The 22,947-nt window shown below is 35.6% G+C and overlaps 1 protein-coding gene across 1 annotated transcript in view; it reads left to right on the top strand.

Annotated features, from left to right (window-relative positions):
- The window catches only part of ZSWIM6 (zinc finger SWIM-type containing 6), a 212,778-nt gene that overhangs the window by 148,575 nt on the left and 41,256 nt on the right, over window positions 1-22,947 (top strand). The window contains exons 3-4 of the mRNA XM_072605559.1: window positions 9,508-9,656; window positions 13,186-13,336. Of these exons, the coding sequence (XP_072461660.1) occupies window positions 9,508-9,656; window positions 13,186-13,336 (300 nt within the window). The remainder of the gene's footprint in view (window positions 1-9,507; window positions 9,657-13,185; window positions 13,337-22,947) is intronic.

Raw genomic sequence — 22,947 nt, 5'->3', positions numbered from 1 at the left:
ACACAAGAACTTCTGAAAAAAAAAAAAATCCCAGTGGTGGACCTCAAGGCAAAATGCCTTCCACACTCAGAGAGAGAAATATGGAAGTCACTCACATAATGTAGCAGATCATGTTTGTGTATGTGTATCTGTTTGTGTATCATGTTCTGATTTGTTATACGGATTCTTTCATTTATCTTAGTCTGACTACATAGCATGACTATAGTGAAAATATACTCAATAGGAAAGTATATGTAGAATCTATACAGAATTGTATGCAGTCGTGGGGAGGGAGGGAGGTAGTGGAGGGTGGGTGGGGAGGGATAAAATCGCAATTGTATGGCAGTGATTGTTAAACATTAAAAAAATAAAAAAATTAATAAAAAAAAATATGCCTTAAACAACCAAGGATAGTGGAAACTGTCATTATATAACAAGATAGCTGTAGGTGGAAGAGCATAGTGAGAGAAAGGCATGAGAAAGGATAGGTTCAGTTAAGATGGCACATGTAGGAAAGGAATGAGAATTGACAGTAAGAAATGTAAATGGAACTCGACTGGAAAGTATTCCAGGTATAGATGAAGAGACAATAAGGAGAATTGATTCCTGTGGAATGTCTTCTTCAGTTTCTGGGTCATAAATTTAATGGTATACATTGTCCTATATTATTCCCTCTTCTCTGTTCCTCCCCCACTCTACCTTACCACCATTTGTCATCCATGTTCAGCCATAGATCTCCATTTTAAAACATTAGTTGGCATAGTACTCCTCATTTCTTTCTGTGGCTAGTAATAGTTCTGGTGATTTCCATATTCCTTATAGTTACTACTGTGTATTATATAGTAGTGTAGCGTTAAATGGAGTTATGAGCAAACACTTATTTGCTGGCTATTCTTAGCCTTTGAAACTTGTTCATTTTGGCCTGTCTTCTGTGGCCCCCAGGATTGGTCCAATTTGTATCGGATGTCTCATCATCATCTACAAACTTGGCATATCAAATATCATGGTGCTTTTTTCCTCTTAAATCTACATTGAACTTTCTTTCCTACTCACATCTTCCCTGCCTAACCTCACATCACTTAAATGTCTTTCCCATTGTCATCTTCATATTGTACCTGGAAAAGTGGCCCTTTTTTGTACCCATGATTTTCTTCCTCCCATCTTTTCCAGCAGATCACCCCTTCAGTCACTCTACTCTCTTATTAATATTTAGTCTTATGCCATCTACTGTCTGCTTCCCAGACACAGACAGACTTGCCCACATCTCCCTCTTCCTTAAAAAACCTTCACTCTGTTTGATCATTTCCTCTTGCTGTTATCCTTTATCTCTCCTCCTCTTTATGGCTAATCCCCTTGAGAAAGCTATCAACACTCAGTACTTCCACTTCCTCTCCTCTCTCTCTTTTCCAAACCCTCTTCAGTACTATTTCTGACCTATCAGTCAAATAACGTTGCATTCTCCAAAATTACCAGTTATCTCTTGATTGACTTGTAATGACTTTTTCCTCAATCTTTATCCTTCTAACCTTTTTTTCAGCCTTGGACATAATATTAATTGGCCTTTCTCATGTATTCTTTCTTCTCTCTAGGTTTTTGTGACCTAGTTTTGTGTTCTTCCTGGTTTTCCTCCTGCCTGTTTTTCCCATTCGTTTTCAGTCTCCTTTGCTACATTTTAATCTAAATCATATCTTCTGACCATATCTTCTAAAGATCTGTCCTAGACTTTCTCCATTCCATCCCAAGAGTTCTTAACTTGGGGTTCATAAACTTCTTTTAAACATATTTTGTAACTATATTTCAATATAACTTGTTTCCTTTTCAATGCTTTGTATTTCTCATATCTAAAAATATGATTCTGAGAAGGGGTTCATAGGCTTCACCCAGGTATCAGAGTGGTCTATGACATTAAAAAAGGTTAAGAATCCTGCATTGGGACTCACTTGATAGGCTCATCACTTTCCATGTCAACTATCGTCTCTTTGCAAATGAGTCTCAGATCTGTATATCTCTAGTCCTGCATTACCGACTGCCTCTTGAACATCTCAAACTGGATGCCCTGTAGTACTTCACCCTCAACAAAACAGAACCCATTATTTTCCCCTCAGTTCTCCCCTCTCTAAACTTCCCTGTTACTTTCAAGAATACTAAATCCACCCAGTCACAAAGTCTTGGAACTTTGATATCTTCCTCAACTATTCATCCCACATTCAACCCACAGCCTATCTGTTGTCAAGTCTTATCATTTCTGTCATCACAACATCTCTTGTATATGTTCCCTTCTCTCCACTTGCACAGCCAATACCCTGATACAGGCCCTCATCACCTTCTGTCTAGCCTATTTTAATTACTTTCCGGTTAGTCTCTCTACCTCAAACTGTCCCTACTCCTGTGCATCGTCCACTCTCCCAACAACGTGATTTTCCTATAGTGCAGGTCTGACCATGTCTTAACACACATACACACAATATTAATTCCAATAATTATTTATTATCCTTAAGATCAAAATAAAATTCTCTTCTTGGCTTTTAAGGCCTTTACAACTTGGTCATTGTCTATCTTCCCAGTCATCTTTGTTCAACTCCCCTCCTAGGATTTTATGATCCATCAGCACCAGCCTTCTTGGTGTCCTTCACACATGACATTCTATCTCTGGCCTCCTTTTCTTGCACTGAGTGTTTGCCATTCTTAGAATGATCTCCTTCCTTACCTCCACTTTTTGGCTTCCTTCAAAGCTCACCTCAATTTCTACCGTATTCAGGGAGGAGGCCTTTTCCAGCTCCCAACTCCCACCTCAAATGCTAGTGCCTTCCCTTTAAGATTATTTACCATTCACTTTCTCTGTATCTTGTATGTACGTAGTTGTTTTTATGTTGTTCCCTTACTAGAATATGAGCTCCTTGAAAGCCTTTTTTTTATATCCCCAGAACTTAGTACATACTAAGTGCTACTTAGCTCTTTGTTGAGTGACTAATATTTCTGTTCTCCTAAATAAAAAAAAAGATTTTTAACTTTAATGCTAACCTCAAATTGCCCTCCTTTACTCCATACCCCATTTTCTAGTGAGTTGCTTGCTAAATTTTATCAATTTGACCTATATATCTCTTGAATCTGTGCATTCCCACCCTCAGGCCCTCATCATTCTTCACTGAAACTATTTTAATAGCTTTCTAATTCACCCCTCCACCCCCAAAGACACACATACACATACCTCCCATCATCTACATTTTCTAAACCATCCTTCATTGGGGCTATTAAGGCAGTCCTCTTAAGATGCAGGCCTCTGAATATGTCACTTGCCTTCGTTGCTTCTAACATAAAATATAGACTTGTCAGCCTGGCCATTGACAGTTTGGTTCCAGCCCTATTTCATATGACTTCCCTTAGCAATTCAACATTTTAGTCAAGCTGGGTATGTTGTTTCCCAGACTTGGTGTTCTGCCTCCCACCTCCATCTCTTCACCCAAATTATTCCCCATATGTTTATTCTACATCTCTGCCATTTTGAACCTCTTATCTTGCTAAATGGGTCTACTCAGATGACACCTCCATGAAATCTTCCCTGATTTCCCCAACTACTCAGTAGAATTTATGGGACTGTTTTGTTTTTATCTTTTGTCTGCAACACAGACTGATCTCCAGTTAAAATCTAACTCTTTGCCTTGTACATTATTGTGCTTATTGTTTCTTAAAATTCAGTTATTAGACTGGCTTCCCAACTAAAGAAGATAAAGGAGGCCAAGGGCTTCCAGTTTAAAGGTGAAGAATGAATCTCAGGCTTTAATTTCCTGATTCTTTCAGACTTGAGGTAGACTCAAGTCTCATTGAGAAGAAACCATTAACTCAGGATTGGGTGAGAAGTAAAATTTCTCCCAAGTACCAGGAAAAAGTAAAAAGAAAATTAAGATGCTTTTACTTTTTTAAATGAGAAATAATTTTACTTTCCCTAGAGACAAGATAACTTTGAAGAATTATACTTTGGTAGTAAACTTAAAGTGGCCAACAAAGATTAATTATGTAGTTAAATAGTTAAAACATTTGCAATTATAAGCAAATAAGGCTTACAAGTATGATGGAATTGAAGTCTTAAAAAGCCATATTTCATACACAGAAATGCACATGCAATTCTAAGTATATACACACACATACATAATTCTAATTTAGTGTCCTTAGTACAGAAAAATAAGCAACACATTTACTCAGTGCTTTTCTGTTCTCAAACCCAATAGGTTAGGAGGAATTTGTAGTAGTGTTTTTTCATGCTAGGGAACCAAGCTTAGCAAATGCTTTCATGTGCTGTGATTTTGAATCTCCAGGCTTTAGTACTTCAAAATGTATTTGATTACACCTTCCACCATTACTTAGTTACCTTTTGTTTGCATCTATAAGAGAAAATGAGACTTTATCTATATCAAAATGCATTTGACTTGGATGGCTCCTTTTTATTGCCAAATAAACATACCATCTCTTCTTGGTTATAGAATCCAAGAATTTATAGTTGGAACGGAATTAAAGTGGTTAGGGATCATCCACTCTATGTCCTTCATTTTACAGAGTAGAAAACTGAGGCCTAGAAAGTGGCTTGCCTATAGTATATACATCTAGTCAGTACACAAAATATAACTCAACTTTACTGATATATGTCTAGATCTTTGGGGAAAAACCCCCCACCAATTTTATAATCAAAAAACCTGGGTTCTAGTTGTATCTCTGGAAGGTTATTAACTGTGGCCATGAGCAATCCCGTTATCATCTCTGTCTTATTTTCTCATGAATAAAATGAGATAGTAATATTTGCCTTATCTAGTAAGTAATTCCCCCTTACTAGGTGGGGGGAAAGTATCCAGTCAACTTTAAAGCACCATAGTAGTGTTACACCTCACTGCTTCACTGAGTGAATTATCTATATCAATAGCTTTTGTGTCAGCTGTGCATTCATAACATTATATTGAAGTTAATATTAAAAAAGCTATAATAAGGAAAAATTCCTTAAATAATCCAATAATTATACAGTACATTCCAGAGCCAGATATAAACATTTTTAAAATTATCTGTTTTCTACTACCTACCTTACCTAACATGGGAAATGAGAGTTGAGTATATTTTGAATTGCATGTACATGGTGAAAATCAGGGTCTTTCCGTTATCCAGATGGAAATCCACTTAAAATGATTGAAGTGTTTAAGGTAAAATTGATGGTAAGAGAACATATAACCAAAGGGTCCTGAAATAGACAACTCTCAGCTTTTCAGGAATATGTGATTAACTTGTTATATCCTGTATCAGATGTTTGCTTTGGTTCTAACATACACTGATTGTATGAATCTGGACAAGTCACTTAACTTCTTGTTTACCAGGCAGTTCTTTAAGATTATCACTTGTAAGACGTTTGATGGTCTATGTTGGTAGAGTAACTTTCCACAAGTGAATTCCCCATACTGATCAAGTCAAGGGAAAAAGTGGAAAAAAGTGACTTAGAGAAAGTTCAGAAGATAACCACCAAAATTACAGAAGTTTTAGTATATAACCCCTATGAAGAATGAATGGGGGTAGAGTGGATGGAGAGCATTTATTAAGCACTTGTTTTGTGCAGAGTAATAGTGTTAAATACTAGGAATATAAATGGAAAAGACAATCCCTTTCCCCATGGGGCTCATATTCCAGTAGGTAGACAATAAAAATGGGAAGTTAGATGGAAGGGTCCCATTGTCCTTGGGGTACAGCAACAAAGCAGACAGTAATGTCTCCTTTTAAATATTTCTCCTGATAAAATCCTGTCTTTTTTTTTTTTTTTAATGTTGGGCTATTGGATAATGCCAGGGACTTTGGTGGCAGGAACTATATTTTTCGAGGTCCTTAGGAGCAGTGGCAGGAGTAGTTGCCAGATTGCATCTCTACAGGGGTTGCTTCTTAGGATGATGTCTTCAGAAACTGCATAGAAAGCACTGATGTCATCAAGACTTTTGGATTTTCAGGGTCCCCAGACTGTCTTTCTTGGAGTCTGAAGGGCAATGATACAGTGGTAGCGATGCTTTGATTTGCCTAGCATGTACTTTTTCCTTCCTCTCTTTCAAGAAGCCTGGCCACTGGCTTCCCTGCCTTACGGGTGGTAGTTGATGAAGAAATACTAAGGAAACTGTGTTTATTTAGCCTGGAGATGAATATAAAAACAGATGTATAAAGAAAGAATGATTAGTGGTTTTCACTGAAAAGAAGGCACAAAGAGATAGCTTAAAAATTGCTAAGGAGGTAATTGTTAGTATATTAGCAAGAATTTTGAGACACATCAGCAAAAGATTTTGAACTTTTCTCCTGGATATTTTTTGGTAAAGGATAGATCATTAGACTATCTTTTTGGCAGTAGTTTAAGAGTGATTTTGTTCTGAACCAGAAAAATGGGTTATCTGACTTCAATTTCTTTTAGTCCTAAAATATGTTTTACCTGTCCTTGACATCTCCACAATTAGAAGGGAAGGAAAATATATTGAAATTCACACTTACAGTTATTGCTACTTGATAACAATCTCTGGCTTTCAAGGATCAAATGAGATAGCATGTAAAATACTCAGCAAGCCTCAAAAGTCCTGTATAAATGCTAGCTATTATTTTTAGTTAATTTATTTTTAAAGTTTTGTTAACATGTTTTATTTTTATATTAAAAGCATTTACAGATTATTCCCCCTTCATGAGGGTTCTTTTGTAATAAAGTAAAGCTTATCTGGAAGTGCATGCAGCATTTTATGTCTATAATACCCCCACCTACTTGAAAAAAAAGTAATAGAACTCAGTTTTTTCCTTCCTCCCAGTCCCTAGCCCATTGAAAAAGAAAAAGAGAAAAACAAGTTTCTTGTAATTAACATATAGCAAAACAAGTTCCGCCAGTGGGTATATTCTATCTCTTTTATAAAGACAGACAGATTTTTCTGTACCCTGAATCCATCACCTCTCTCAGAGAGAATGTTTCATCTGACCTTTCATAATCATGAATAGTTTTTATATTGATCATAGTTCTTAAAATTTTAAAAATTTTTCATACTTACATATTATATAAGTTATTGCCATAGTTCTGTTTATTTCATCCATTAGTTTATAAAAGTCCTCAATATTGTTCATTTTTATAATATTACATTATAAATGGTTCTTCTGCTTCTGCTCACTTCATTCTGTCTCAGTTCATGTCTTTCTGAAAACATCTGTTTCCTCATTTCTTACAGTGCTTCATCATTTTCATATACCACAACTTATTCAGCCATTCCTCATTTTTTGGACATCCTCTACTTTCTGGGGTTTTTTGTTTGTCTGTTCCTTTTTGTGCTTTTTTTTTTCTTTTTTGCCACAACAGAAAGCTACTATGAGTATTTTTGTGGATTAAAAAAAAACCTTTTGTCTTTGATCTCTTTGGGTATAGGCCTAACAGTGGTATAGATGGATTAAAGGGTATGAACTGTTTGGTAAGTATCTGTCTATAATTCCAAATTGCTTTCCATAATGGTTATGCCCATTCACAAGTCCACCAATGGTTCATCATCTGTTTTCCCACAGCCGCTGTGAGGTTTATCATATCCCTTTTTTGGTCGTGTTTGCCACTCTGAAGGGTGAGAGATATAATCTCCAAATTGCTTTAATTTTTACTACCCTAATTAGTCATAATTTGGAGTATTTTTTTTCATATGGCTATACAGAGTCTGAATTTTTCCTCTTGATAATTATTTGTTCATATCCTTAGACTGTCAGTTGGGGAAAAGCTCTTTTTTTCCCCTTTTTGAAATAAATGTGAATCAGTGCCTTATATGTCTTGGAAATAAGATCATTACCCGAGAAATTTGCTGCAAAGATTTTCCTCCATTCTGTTTTTCTTTTATTCTTTGCTTTATTAGATTTGTTGGTACAAAAATTTTATGTCATCAGAATTATCAGTCTTCTGTACTCATTTCTATTTCTTGTTTGATCACACATTTTTTTTCCTATCTGTGGATCTGATAGGTATTTTTTTTCATTTTCTCCAATTTCTTTATGATGTGACTTTTTATATGTTACATACTCATTGGAAGCTTTTCTTTGTATAAGCTGTGAGTTATTGTTCTAAATCATAATTCTTCTATATCCCTATTCAGTTTGCTTTGTAGTTTTTGTCAGTGGGTCCCAATCCCACTAGTTGGTTGTTTGTCTCTGTCAAATACTAGACTACTAGACACTTTAGTTTCTCTGTGTTGTATTCATCTTAGTATTTACTGTTTATAGGATAATTTGAAATCTAGCACTACCAGACCCCTTTTATTCCTGTTTCTTTTTATTATCTCTCTTAAGAGTCTTGATCCTTTCTCCTTCTCTTTAAATTTCTTTTTTTTAAAAACTGTATGAAGTAATCCTTTGGAAGTTTGATATGACGTTGAATAAGTAAATTAACATCTTGTCATTTTTATATTGTATCATCCTACCCTTGAACAATTAATATTTTTCTAATTATTTAGGTCTTTATTTCTGTAAACAGTTGCTTGTAGTTGTGTTTAAATAATTCTTGTGTATATCTTAGGAGGTAGACTCTCAAGTATTTTGTACATTGTGTAGTGATTTGAAATGGGATTCCTCTTTCTATCTCTTCCTGTTGAATTTTATTGCTACTACATAGAAATACTGAGATTTGCATGGATTTATTTTATCTCCTTTTAGTTTACTGAAGTTATCAGGTGCTTGAGTTAATTTTTTTAGTTGACTCTTTAGGGTTCTGTAAGTACACCATCATCTCATCCTAGCTTTTTAGAGCTAAGGATATGGTGAAATAGCATTGTCTTTTCAATTAAATATTTTTATTTTATGATTCCATTTCTTCATACGGTATCCTTTTTCCCAATCACAAGCAATCATTGAGAATTAATCTTGCCTACTTGAATAGCTAGGTAATTTAAACTTTGCATAAAGGGTGCACACAGATGGGCTAGCTGTCTACGTAGCTGTTCTTTTCTGTACATACTTAAGCAATAAAATATTTATGCAGTTTGGCAAGGTAATTCTACAACCTGGATTGATACAACAGCTGTATTGCCTTTTCCCATGTGGTCTGATTCTCTTTTTAATCTTCTGTTTTCTGCAATTGAAGATTTATGAAGGCATGTGGTTCATATATATGTAGCAGAAGGTAATATTGAAAGACCTTTAAATTAACACAGTAAAAAGTACTCAACTAAGTCTTCTCTTTCTCCCGTATTTTCCAAAGTTCTAGAAATATTTTTATATAGTTTGCATCTTAGAGCTTTATAAACACCACGTGTTAAATTTCGTATCATGCTGTCAGATCTGTAAACTCATCTCAGCATTGCTTAAATTGCATATTCTTAGAAAGCTGAAATATTTTGAATTTGAGATACTTTGCGTTTTGACATATCTTGATCTTCAATGCACTTGAAACAGAGATTAAGCAAAGTTTTTCTTGGGCTAAAGATAGGTTGTTAATTATTTTTCAATTACCTTGTCAGATGCTCCTGTCAACCAAGAATATTAACGTGTTATATACTGTGTTTTGTTTTTTTCTAGGTGCTCCTGATCCTACAGCAGGTGCTAGTATAGATGACGAAAACTGCTGGCACTTAGATGAAGAACAAGTTCAAGAGCAGGTTAAACTCTTCCTTTCCCAGGGTGGGTACCATGGATCAGGGAAACAGCTTAACTTGCTCTTTGCAAAGGTAAGGGTTTTACCAAAGAACTACACACAAATTCTAACCCACATATTTGTTGGTGTTCATCCAATGATATGTGTTAGTTTTCTTACAAATACAGGCTCAGAGTGATGGACTATCCTCAGAAATGGTTTGATTTCAACCCAAACTTTAACTTTTGGGTGACCTCTAAGACTTAGAACATTTTTGTCTTAAATTTTCATCTACAAAATGATGATAACTTATGTATATGTTGAAGAAGTCATGAATCATTATTGTTTCCTCAGTCTTTCATTGGATCATGAGCCAGTGTCAGTATGCTTTTCACAGGTATAAATAAGCAACTCATCTGTGCTTTCTCATCCTCTGTATTTCTTGTTCTTAATCTCCCCTAAATACTTCAGAGGGGATCAACTTAAAGCAATGGAAATCTTTCTCTTTTGCCATTTTCTGGATACCTGTGTAGTAACCAAGTTATCTGTCTTTTCTCTCTTGCTCTCTATTACTAGCCCACTTCCTTTTCAAATCACACATTTCCTGGAGATTACTTTTGTTGTTATTATCATATGTGCTGTGCTTAATTTTTAAAGTAATGGGGTTTTTTTGAGTGACTTCATATTTGCGTAGAAATGCAGCATCTATGTTAATAAGCATTGCTTTTCTATCCCAAGTTAGCTTGTTAGTAAATTTTTATTGTTTTCTTCCCTACAGTAAATGAAAGAGAATTTACAAAGAAGTGTTTTTAACATTTGTACTTCCATGAAGATTTATGGATCAGAGAGCCAATTTTTTAAAAGAATTTCATTAATAGCTTACATCATAACCTGTTTCTGTCATATAGAAAGTTTGTTGTTGTACCATGCTCCAAGAGAGAGCAACTGGATTACATTCTTTACAATACTGCGAAAACAGTAAATTCAGCTTCCTTTTCAGTGTCATTGGAATTGCAACTAAATTCATTTATAGAAAATGAGCAGTTTCTTTTCTTTGGTAAATTTGGTTATATGTGCAACTTGTATTTACAATTAAGATGATTAAAGCCATTTTTTTTATTCCATAGAACTGTAGTAAATTCTTTTCAGATGTGGTCATGGAATGAGGTTATTAAGGTTAATCCTACATTCTAATTAATATATATTTAAGCAGTATGTAATAAGAAGGAATTATTAATTTTCAGGGGGATTAGAGCATAGTAAAACATGTTCATCTATATTTTAATAAGACTATGCTGAAAATCATCATATTTCTTTGCTAATCCAGAAAAAGTTTTAGTGATCTTACAGGGCATAAGAATCATTCTGAAAATCAGTTGTCATATTTTTAGTTATAGCAAAGTATTGGCTTTAGGTAGTTGTGATTAATATGTCTAATTGTAGAGAGGGTACCATATTTACACTTTTGTTAACTTGAGCCCTTTGAGTAGAAAACTCACTAGGAAGACAAATACATTGACATCTTGATCTAGACAATCAGTACATTTGGACTAAGAGTCAGCAAAATAAGTGAGTCTGTTTCTTTATATCTAGATATGTCCTGAGAAAGAACTTATTTTCTGCAGTAATAATTCTTAGTGTTTACTGGGCCACTCTTGTTATCAGACAGGTGTACCTATTTTTCTTGATTTATAAGACTCACACACTGTGCAGACTTGGTGCTTTGAGGGTTCATAGTGATCTTGGTAGTTGCCTGGATGTGGACAACAGACTCCTGTGCATTTTTGACAGGTCGCCCGTCATTTTCCCCTGGAGGGGAAGCTGTTGAGATAGAAATGATTTGAAACTCCATGCAAGACTCTTATTGTCAACCAGCTGAAGGGACTTTTCACCCTACGGCTCCCTGATGTGAACTCAGGGAACTCTTACCTGATAGGGCTTCAGTCCTGAAGCAGTTTCTCTGTTAACTTCACTGTCAAGAACTTAAGCTCATGTCTGAGGAATTTGCTGCTTTATTAAACATTTGCCTTTCCTCTCTCCATCTGCACTACACAGAAAGAGTAAGCCTATAATAAAAACTCCCCTTTCTTTCCCATTGTTTTTCATTGACAAGGAAACTAGTGTACAATTGAGCTGCAGTTACTGAATATTTGACAGTGTTCTCCACATTCCTAAGATGGATAAATTAGCCTATGTTCTCAGCCAAGAGGTTTTCTGAGATTCTCATATTACCTTTTATTAATGTTGAATATGGTATGAGAGAATGCAGAGGAAGAGAAGATGCTTGTAGGAGAGGCCAGCCTGAGCTTGTCTAAGTCAGTAGTCCTCATAATTTTAGCTCATGAATCATTTTAATGCAGAGCAAAAGACCTTATGGACCAGCATTCTCAACTTTTCCCATTTGCCATTGCAAAATCAATTCCACCTGAATTAACAGACAGAACAACAGTGTTTTGTTTTGTTTATTAAAGTAGCAATAAGGGAATACTTCAGTACTTAGGATTCATGATTTCACTGGCTTGGGTACTTCCTCCATTGAAACATGTGTTTAGTTAGTCTTTATAAATTATTCTGTCCTGAAAAATTCACCCCATTGCACCAACCTAGTGATGAGACTTTCTGAATTTAGGTAGGCCAGTTTCAGGCAGCAGACATAGAATTTAACATCTATTCCTCTGCTTAACATTTTCCTGACTTCTATAGGACCTTCTGGAGCTTGTTTCCTACCAGCATAGCCTTTAAGAATCCACAGGATCTTGCATACTATTTTAGAGGACTTTAGTTATAAAGGCTTTAAAGGACATATCATGAGTAGATTCTTAAATGAAACCAGAAGCAGAAGTGTAAACTATATGCCTGGAAACAGACATCCTAGTGAATCTTCTTGAGTAGCATTTTTAATTCCAGGCTTTGAAATGAGGAACAAACCATTTAGAGAATCATCATATCACTATGTGCTTTACAATAGCATGGAAAAGAGTAGGCTGTCATAAAGACCCTTTGCCACATCTCATCAAAATAGTAAAATCATACTGAAACTTGGCCTTGGTAAAACTACATACTCAAAAATCTGCATTTGCTGCAATACTTTTTGTGATTTGCCGAAGCATGAACTATGTAGTTGCTACTCTGTGTACATTATAAATATGAAGTATATAAAGTTTACTAATGTTGAAGGTTCTTTCTGAGAGATGCCTTCAAAACAATGCATTTTTGTTGAATGAGTGAAATAGTTTATTCTTTTGTCCTTGTCCAAATTTGTAGAACAAAATATAAACCAAATAGTTCTGCATGAAAGTTGTTCTGATACATTTTTAATCAGTTTATATACACTCACCAATTATGTGTTGGACACTGTGTGAGGTGCTGGAGATGCAAAAACAAAGATGAAATTAGCCCTGCCCTCAAGGAGCTTAGAGTCTACTAGTGGGAAACAACATGTATGCAGATAAGTAAATGCCCAATAGACACAGCATTTTGTAGGTGGAGGGCATTGATAGCTGCTCTGTTCTGTTTGCAGTGGAAGAGCTAGTGCAAAGTTTTATTGTTTAAAAAAGAAATTAGTCTTCCTTTTGGTGGTGTTTTTCTTGCAAATTTATTTGTAAGTGTCCTGTTTTCCTTAGGTGAGAGAGATGTTGAAGATGAGGGACTCGAATGGCGCTCGAATGTTGACATTGATAACAGAGCAGTTCATGGCTGACCCCCGTCTCTCACTTTGGAGGCAACAAGGCACTGCAATGACTGACAAGTATAGGCAGCTCTGGGACGAACTTGGTAAATATGATATTCTACAACACTTACAGTTGCATCTCTTGTCTATAATGCACTGGGAGAGTTGAACATTTCAAGGTCAGGATTATGTAGATCTTGTTCCTGTTGTTAACTCAAATCTTAGCTGTTTGGTCAAGAGAATGAAAGTCATGTGAATATTGTGGTAGCATTTGGCAGGGAATAAAACTGGCTTAGACATCTCCTTTATAAAACAGTTTTCACATACCTTAGAGAAAGTAACCATTTAACTTTAAAATATGCCATGTAGCTAATGGTGTTACTGATGGATAATGACTCTACATTTTTTTTAAAAAAAATTAAATTTTAAATTTTAAATTCTTGGGTTTTTTTCCTCACAAAATAAACTGCATTTAATAAGAATTTTGATTGAGCTGCTGCTAATTTAGATTATTTTGATCTTAGGGACTGAAAGGAGTCAGTGAATTTTAGTTGTTGATTTCTCAAATCTTTGAAGGCATTGGTGATGTGTTAGAGGTTATGAGTCTGAAAAGCCTGCTAGCCATTTTCTATAAGAAAAATATTCAGCTGTTGATGGAAATTCAGGGAATCTTATAATATAGTTTTTCATCACACTTGAGAAATAAAGAACTGATACGAATTGTGCTGGATAGTCCTAGATGCCATTTTTTTTTTTCCTAATGATCGCATATCCAGGAATCTTTAGAATGCTGAATATGCAAGAATTGCACCATTTAAATGACTTAAAATAATCAGCCATGTATATGTACTTTGAAGAATCTGTACATAGTTGGGAAACTTACTCAGCTTCTGAAACAGAAAAATATTATTCCACTAAAAATCAGTAAATGACATGTACACAGTGGAGCCATGATCTCATCAATTTGGGGATTCCTTAGAATATTGAAGATTATAATCCTTTCATATCTTCTCTTGCTGTGCAGCTGTTGTTCATATCATCTTCTAAATTCTTTTACAGGAAACCCACAAATTTTACTGGAAGCTTTTAGATCACTGAACATTGCATAGGGAAACATTACAGTATTTGCTCTGTACATCTGATATTTCTCTCTTGCTGTATGAATAGTTTTCCTCTTTTTCCAGAAGTGCATCACCTTTTTACACTGTTGGTAACAAGCTGTATACAGCTCTTTAATGCTATCTCTCTGTTCTAAAACCTATGGTTCTAATTCTTTAGAGACTGTGGTATTAAGAGTCCACAGCCATATAGTTTCACTGGAGGAATATTGGTGTAAAAAAGGTGGGGTTTTGTTCCAGAGAGCATTTTGGAAGAATTAAAAGTGATGAACAATTTCCAAAATGCTGTTCAGCCTGTTTTTTGGTCCAGTAATAATCATAATACTATATCATATACTTTAAGATACTTATAATACTTTAAGATTCACAGGGTATTTTATTCACAACTCCTCTGTGATGTCAGTAATGTAGGAATTATTTTACCCATTTTACATATAGGAAACTGAAGTTCTTAGAGGTTAAGATATTTATCTATGACTACACAACTAATAGATGTCAGGGATATCGTTGAATTTAGGTTCCCTGACTCCACATGGAGTATTATATATAATACATCATGTTGTCTGTCAAGTCAGTGACTGTTCATCCAGTTATTTGCCATTTGGCCTTTATCCCTTTATTCTCCTTGCCCTCTCTGTAGTTTTCCATACTGTTAACTATCCTTTCATTCTAGTCCTACACTTCTCCTTTGGCTTCCATACCATCCACTGTTTTCCTGGTTCTCCCTCTTACCTGTCTGTTGACTTGAATTGAGCTGGAAACAGGCATTCTTTGCTTAAATTTTCCTTTTGTGTGAATTATTAGGTCAAATCCTTTTGAAGCTTGTGAGTTAAGTTAACAAGGCTCTATAGAATTCCTTGGCTTGATAAAATCAACATAATGTTATTTATAAATAGGAGCATACGGATAACTTCGCTTTCTATATATGATTCTGTTGTTTTGACTATGAGATGCATGTCCTCCATGACAGCATTTAATGCCTTAATTTATATTGATAGCCAAAACATCATTAAACACAGTTATTTACTGATTGAGTGGTTTGAATAGTATTTTTTTTACATCTTCATTGTGACATTTCTAGTAATTAAACTTCTGTACCAGATGTTGCTAAACAGCATCAATATCTTTTCCTTTCTCCATTTCCCATTTTTTTATGTAAATAATTGGTTTGAATAAATCAAGTTGGTACAGTTGGACCAATTCCCTTGTGAATTTGTAATTTTAGCAGTGTGACCTCTCTGACATTTTCTTTACATATAAAATGGGCCATAATAATACCTATAGTACTTACCTTATATCATTGTTGTGAATATCAAATGAAATAATTTGTGTAAAGTGCTTTGTATATTTTAAAAGCACTGTGTAATTATCTGTGGTTGCAGCTGCCATGTTAATCTTTGCTCTAACAAATCTATTGTCTGCCTATCCAGAGAGTGGATTTGGAAATAGCTTCCACATTATAGTAACTAGTTGTTTCTTCTTTGTTACAATGTCATTGTTTTAATTTTTCTGTGATATTATTCAGGGTATACCATATCTAGTGCCATCCAACTTTTACTTTTTTTGAAAAATTTTGTTATCTTTTGGTTTTGGCGTTTCCCCTTAGTTTTGTTTCTCATTGCTTTTATCCTCCCTCCTTCTCCCAGAGAGCATTCACTTATTTAAAAAAAAAAAAAGAATTTATTTTTTTTTTAAAAAGGGAAGAAGTAATCAGTTTGGCAAAACTAACCAACATGTCAAAAAACCATAGCATTATTTACAGTGTTGAATACATAGAGTCCTGTACCTCTACACAGATGGGGGTAGAGGCTGCCTTCTCCTATCTATCCTTTAGGACGAAGCCTGGTCTCAATAAACCAGCCTAGCTAGAGCAACAAGGCTTCCTGAGGGAGAAATGGGGACAGCACATACCAGGAAGATGGAACCACTGCTACCACCACCTTGACCTCTGTCTCCCTTCAGACCTAAGTTGTGACAACCCAAGACTCTGCTGTGCTTAAGAGCCCCAATGCCTCCCTTCCTTGCCACCTCCCTCAAACCAGCAGCCCTTCTTCCATCCCATTCTTTGTAGCCATTGTTGACAGGGGCAACTTCTCTGAAGAAGGAGGCTGCTATCTCTGCCACCACCAAAACCAGTTGCCATTCCACCACCACTGACCAGGCCAGGCAAATTGGCCTGACTGGTAAATCAAACATCCTGAGGGAGAGATGGGGGTGATATTTGCTGGGTGGGTTCTGATCCACCATCTGACTATCACTATCTTGGATCCAGGAACAGTAGTCCCAAAGCATCAACCCTGCTTCCAGGCTGATCCCCAGTCATCAGCTAGAGGAGCAGCCTTTGTGGAGGGGCCACCTGGTAGCAGCTTTTGTGGATGTCACAGCTCCCACGTCCTCCACAGTTACAGCAAATGAAGACCACGGGGAGAATGTTATCACCACTCAGACTTGATACTTGTCAAGTGACTCGATGTAAGAGATAAATATGGCTTTATCAATAAACATGCCATTAAAGGAAATGCATTACCATATACTTTGCTGATATTCCCTAACAGCCATTGGAATTTTCCATCTAGCTTGTTGCCAGAACCTCCTATGGGGTTGTTTTGGGGTTACCCTCATAGAACAGGAGCTTTTTGAAAACTGGGACCAAGTTTTCCATTTGTGTATCAGCACTTAGAACTGTTTTCAATTGGGAGTATTCGATAAATACTTGATTTTTTAATTACAATTTTGTAACATTACATTTTCATTTGTTTTGTTTATATTTTTTCCAATGTATAGTCTCTGTGCATGATATTTGTCTGCTTTTGTTTACCTCAGTTTACATCAAGCCATGCCACTTCTTCCCATGCACAAGGAGGTGACTTTTAAGATGAGGTGTGATAAGAGAAAGAGCAGACATCAATCAAATGAGACAGTATTTTTAAAGTGCTCCCCTGTGTGCGTGGCACAGAGTAGGTACCACTTAAATGTGTATCCCCATCTGCCTTCCCATTGACTTAGTTTGGTACATCTTAGTGAGATCTTCTCATTTATCTCCTTTTCATCCTTTGTCATAAATATTGGCATACAACCTGCATTTATCTTCCTTGTGGCCTTTTCACTTTACCGTACACCCATAAAGTGAGAGAAAATGGTCATCCTATGAAGGGGTGTTTATTGTTCAGCTCTTAATAAAACCAGCTGTATAGTGTCAGTATTGCTATTCTTGCTGTAGGGGAAACCAGAATGTACTTGGAAGTTAAAACTAAATGAAACAAGAACCCCTTGTTTCTTTTTAGAAGGATTTAGCCACCCATTTGTACCAAACCCATTATATTCATGGTTTTATCACTACAGTGAGGAAAAGTTTCTTTTAAATATATGTGTGTGTATATATGTACATATGTATATGCATGTATATATTTAAATATTTCCCAATTGCATGTAAAAACGTTTTAACATTCATTTTAAAAACTTTTGATCTCCACATTTTCTTTTCCTCCCCCTGTCCCCCATTCATTTAGAATGCAAGTAATATGATACTGATTATATGTCTGAGATTTACATGACATCCATGTTGCAAAAGAAAGTTCACATACATAAACAAGAAGAAAGTTTAAAAAGTGTCCTTCAGAATGCCCTCAGAGTTCATCAGCTCTCTCTTTTGTCATAGATCCTTTGGAATTGTCTTGATCAGAGTATCTAAGTCTTTTCACAGTTGGTCATCCTTACAGTGATACTGTTACTGTGTTCAGTGTTTTTTGGTTCTGCTCCCTTCACTTTGTATCAGTTTATGGAAGTCTTCCCAGATTTTTCTGAAATCATCCTGCTCATCATTTCTTTTTAAAAATAAATTTATGTACTTTTATTGTTTTTAATTTAAGTTCCAAATTTTTTCCCTCTCTCCTACCCCCACCCCACCCATTGAAAAGGCAAGAAAAATGGTATCAGTTATACATGTAAAGTCTTGCAAAACATTTCCATATTAGCCATGTTGCCAAAAAAAGCAAGAAAAATAAAGTGAAAGAATTATGCTCGTCTGCACTCGATCTCATCACTTCTGTCTGTGATAGATAGCATTTTTCATCATGAGTCCTTTGGAATTGTCTTTATAAGAAAAGCTAAGTTATATACAGTTGATCATGATACACTTTTTTTTTTATTAAGTACGGTGTTCTCTTGGTTGTGCTCACCTCACTTTGCATCAATGCATTTGAGTCCAGGTTTTTCTGACTCCATTATGCCTATCATTTCTTGTAGCCCAATAGTATTCCATCATAATCACATGCCATAATTTGTTTAGCCATTCCTGATTGATGGGCATCCCCTCAATTTCCAATTCTTTGCCACTATAAAGAAAGCTGCTATAAATATTTTTTCTACAAATAAATCTTTTTACCCTTTCTTCGATCTCATTGGGATGTGGATCTGACTGATAATGGTATTGTCTAGTCAGAGGGTATGCAGTTTTATTACACTTTGGGCATAGCTCCAGATTATTCTCCCAAGTGGCTGGACCAGTTTGCAGTTCCACCAGCAGTGCATTAGTATCCTTACTTTTCCATATCCCCTCTGGCATTTGTCATTTTTCTTTTCTATCTTGTTGGCCAACCTGGTAGGTATAAAATTATATCTCAGAATCGTTTTAATTTGCATTTCTCCAATCAATAGTGATTCAGAGCATTTTTTTCATGTGATTGTTGATTGCCTTGGTTTCTTCTTTAGGTCCTATTCTTTGACCATTTGTCTTTACTTTGACTCAGTTCCCTGTAATAATTGAGAAATAAGACCTTCATTAGATAAATTTGTAGTTTTGTTTGTGCAGGAATTTTTAAATTTCATGTAATGAAAATTATCCATTTTACTTTCTCTGATCCTGTCTATCTCTTGTTTGATCATAAACTCTTCCCTTATCTATAAATTGATGGTACACTGGAAAAATGATTTCTTGATTGAATTTATATACAACCTGCAATACACTATTGAGAAGAACCTCAGAAATCTCATTTGTCCAGGAAACACTTCTTGACCCTAAATCCTATAGTGCTACTTATATCATCTTTTTAGGGTATCTCTTTGATTCATTTTTTACATTGGATATTAAATTAAATGTTTAGAAAAAGTTCTTGGTTATGGAACCTAGGTATAGATACTATATGATACTTAGAATCCTAGACCTTAGAAGAGACTTTAGAGATTATGTAGTCTAATCTCTTCTTTATAGATGAGGAAAATGGGGAAGGGGAGGAAGAGAAGAGGGAAGGGAGTCAGGGAGGGAGGTTGGGGGAATTGAGAGAGAGACAGAGATAGGCAGACAGAAGACAGTAAGTAGGATGATAAAGACTCTATAGCCCTAGTATGAGGAAGTGGAATTGGTGAAATTTCATTGAATAAATATTAAGTTCAGAAATTGGCTTTGAGTGCAAAATTTTATTTGTGATTTTCTGAAACCAAGAATTAATGAGGTTACATACAGTATCAAATAAAAAGTTGAATGAAGACTTCATAGATTAAGTTTTCTTCAGGACAGCTGCTGGAATACAGTGTCAGTTTTTCTGAAATGATGTTTCAAGCATACTGTAATAACTTTGAGCTTCATTTGTACAAAGCTTAAGTAACAACTTAGGCTTCATCAGTGCTTAAGCAGAGACTAGAGAGACACCTGTTAGGGATGTTGGACAAGGGATTTTCGTTTTGGATGGGAGATTGGACTAAATGACCTGTATGGTTTCTTTCACTCCTAAGGTTTTGTTGTTCTGTATTTACAGTTGGCCATGTAAATAATGAACTCCATCAGAACTTAAGCTGTTTTCTGCCATTGCAGTAGATTGTTTCAGGGTCATTAGAGGACTGATTTGAGAGGAGAAAGGTAACAGTAGACTTACAGCTTTTGAAGGAATACGATTCAGCATTAAAATATTATCTGGTAGTTTGATTAAACTTTCACAGCTTTCCTATAAATGTCTAAGTCATCTTAACTTGTCTATTTGTCTACTTTTTAAAAAGTTGAAAGACTTCAAAAAAACTAAAATGAATAACATAATTAAAAATGTGTTCTAGTACTAAAGTAATAAAATTTAAGAAATCTGTTTTTTAAATGTTCAGGCAAGGAAGTTTAGAATTATACATTACAATTGACTTTATTAACAATAAGGGGAGGAATTAACACCTAGAAATTTTTAATAAAAAAAAAAAAGATAAAGTGACATAGTCCATAAAGAAAAGTATCGTTTTCAACACTAATCTGAACTCATATCCCACCTCTCAAAGTTGCATTTTTTCCAAATTGGGTTATGAAAACTATGAATTTCAATTGGAAATTTGAGTTCTTTTAGAGTCACGAATGCCACATGCTAATTTTGACTTTTTTCCCCAAATTCTACATCAGGTCAAAGATCTTCTAGAACAGTAAAAGTACTCAACTTCAGTCTTACATGAGTAATGCTATTTCTTTCTCTTTATATTCTTCATTTTTCCTGTTTACCTCTCTGCCATCAGTAACTAACCCAATGTGAATTGAAATATCAAAGGAGTAAAATTATAAATCCAATATGGTATCTTTTTTCAGATCTCTGTTTCACTGACTAATCTGATTCCATGAAAAGGCCAGTTGTCAACCTTTCTCTGCCCCAAATTCCATCTTTGAAGAATTCCAGGCAAGGCAACTTTAGCAATGACATCTTAATATTGGGTCAAAAAATTAACTTAAAGTTGGTCCTGGGCAACAGAAGGAAAAGATTTTATTTCCTAATAAAAGGGGGAAATTTGACTTTGTGCCCCAGTGCAGAGATCACATTGCTTCAAGGCTCTGCTTTGGAATTAAATGCTGAGCACTGCCAGATGCCAGACATTGAGAAGAGGCTGAGTTTTGTCGGCAAATGGGATCTGCAAGTTAATTGGTGTTTTCTACAGGCTTCTGGCTGTGAAATGAAATTGGAAGCCCTTTAGCCACATGGATAATACAGGACCTGAATACAAATGTCACATGTCACCATCAGGGCCCACTGTGAGACAATAGTGTTCCCACTCGAACACTGCGCCATTACAGATCATTTAAATATGGGGATTACATTTAAACTAAAAGCCCCATTTGCCTTTTACTGCAATTTAAATGTCCTCTTAGCAAAAGCTAAGTGACAAATTAAATGAAAAAAGTGCCCACATTTTTAAAGCTGTAATGCAAAACAACCTTTTATTGCTTCTCATGTGCCACGAATGAATCATTATACTTGTCAACCCTAAACCAAGCCATAATTGGAGCAGCTACTGTTATCAAAGTGGGGCCGTTCTTGTGACAGCTTAATAAAGCTGAAACTGTTAAATTAAATCTCAGATGCTTAACTCCTTAGCACTGGTGGATTCATTGTGTCCATTTCTGGCAATGGCCGATGCACCAGGGGAGAAAAGACGCACAGCGTGAAAGGCCTTAATCTGATGAAAGCAGTCAAGTAAAAGAATCTGAAACAGGCATCTTTGCTGCTTGGTGGAATGAGAGCACCCAATGGATTGTCAACATGGAGGTTTGATATTTGATTCCTGCCCCTGCCAGAGAGATTTTTCCCCTCACATTTTCTGTTGTTTTCAGAATATACCTGCCTTACTATAATTTAGCACAAACCATCTGGGGGCTGGATTTTTCTAGTAATGTATAAGACCATTTGGGACATATCCTCTTTTTCTTTAGAGAATGCAAACTGGTTCATGGTTGTCCTTGTAGGACCCTTACCATCATATCCCTAAAAATTCACAGATTGAAATAATCCGTATGTTCACTGCTCTTCCAAGATATGAATTCACGGTACTCAGTTGATCTAGTTGGATTATTTTTGATGTATTTTTTCTTAATAGAAAATGCTTCATTTACTTTTGTGGTTTGTAGCGATACAGGTTCTTTATGGGTCATCTAGTGCAACCACCCTCATTTTATATATGAAGAAACTAAGATCCAGGGAGGATAAATAAGTTGCCTGAGGTGATATATGGAGTGAAGGACATACAGACAGGTTTTGAACAGGTCCTTTAACTTCAAATCCAGAGCTGATTTCATTATACCACATTGCCTGTTATAGAGTATATGCCTCTGTCTGTTACTGAAGCAGTGTTAGATGGTGTACCTACAGGAACACTTAGGTTAACCAAAAGGACAACATTAAGATAAGTCAGTTTTTAAATATTGATTGCCTGGTGTGTTAAATTAGGCTTGCCCTCTGCTAGGTTGTATTCTTTTTCTCCCAATTCTATGCCAGTGAGCTCAGGATCGGTATTTATATTGCATTCTGCTCAACTATGTAAGAAATAATGAGAACTAAAAACCAATAACATAGGAATAAAGCCCTCTTAGAGAAAAAGCTTTGCATTTTGTAAGACCTTTATGAAATACACTTTCTCAACCAGTCCATTTCTTAAATCACATGCAAATTGTCTTGAAAGCAGCTCTCAGATAGGGGGGAAAACCACTTTGATTCCAAAGAACATCTCAGGAGTGATTGGCAGCTGGAGCAACTACTGTTAGTCATAATGGCTATCTGTTCAATGTGCTTAATTACCATGGGATCCTTTAGGGATGAGTGGATATATTATAACCTCTCATCTGTACTGACTGTTCTCTTTCC

This window comes from Notamacropus eugenii, chromosome 4 (genome assembly GCF_028372415.1).
Source record: "Notamacropus eugenii isolate mMacEug1 chromosome 4, mMacEug1.pri_v2, whole genome shotgun sequence".
NCBI classification, from domain to species: domain Eukaryota; kingdom Metazoa; phylum Chordata; class Mammalia; order Diprotodontia; family Macropodidae; genus Notamacropus; species Notamacropus eugenii.
This window is presented reverse-complemented; position numbering and strand designations above follow the sequence as displayed.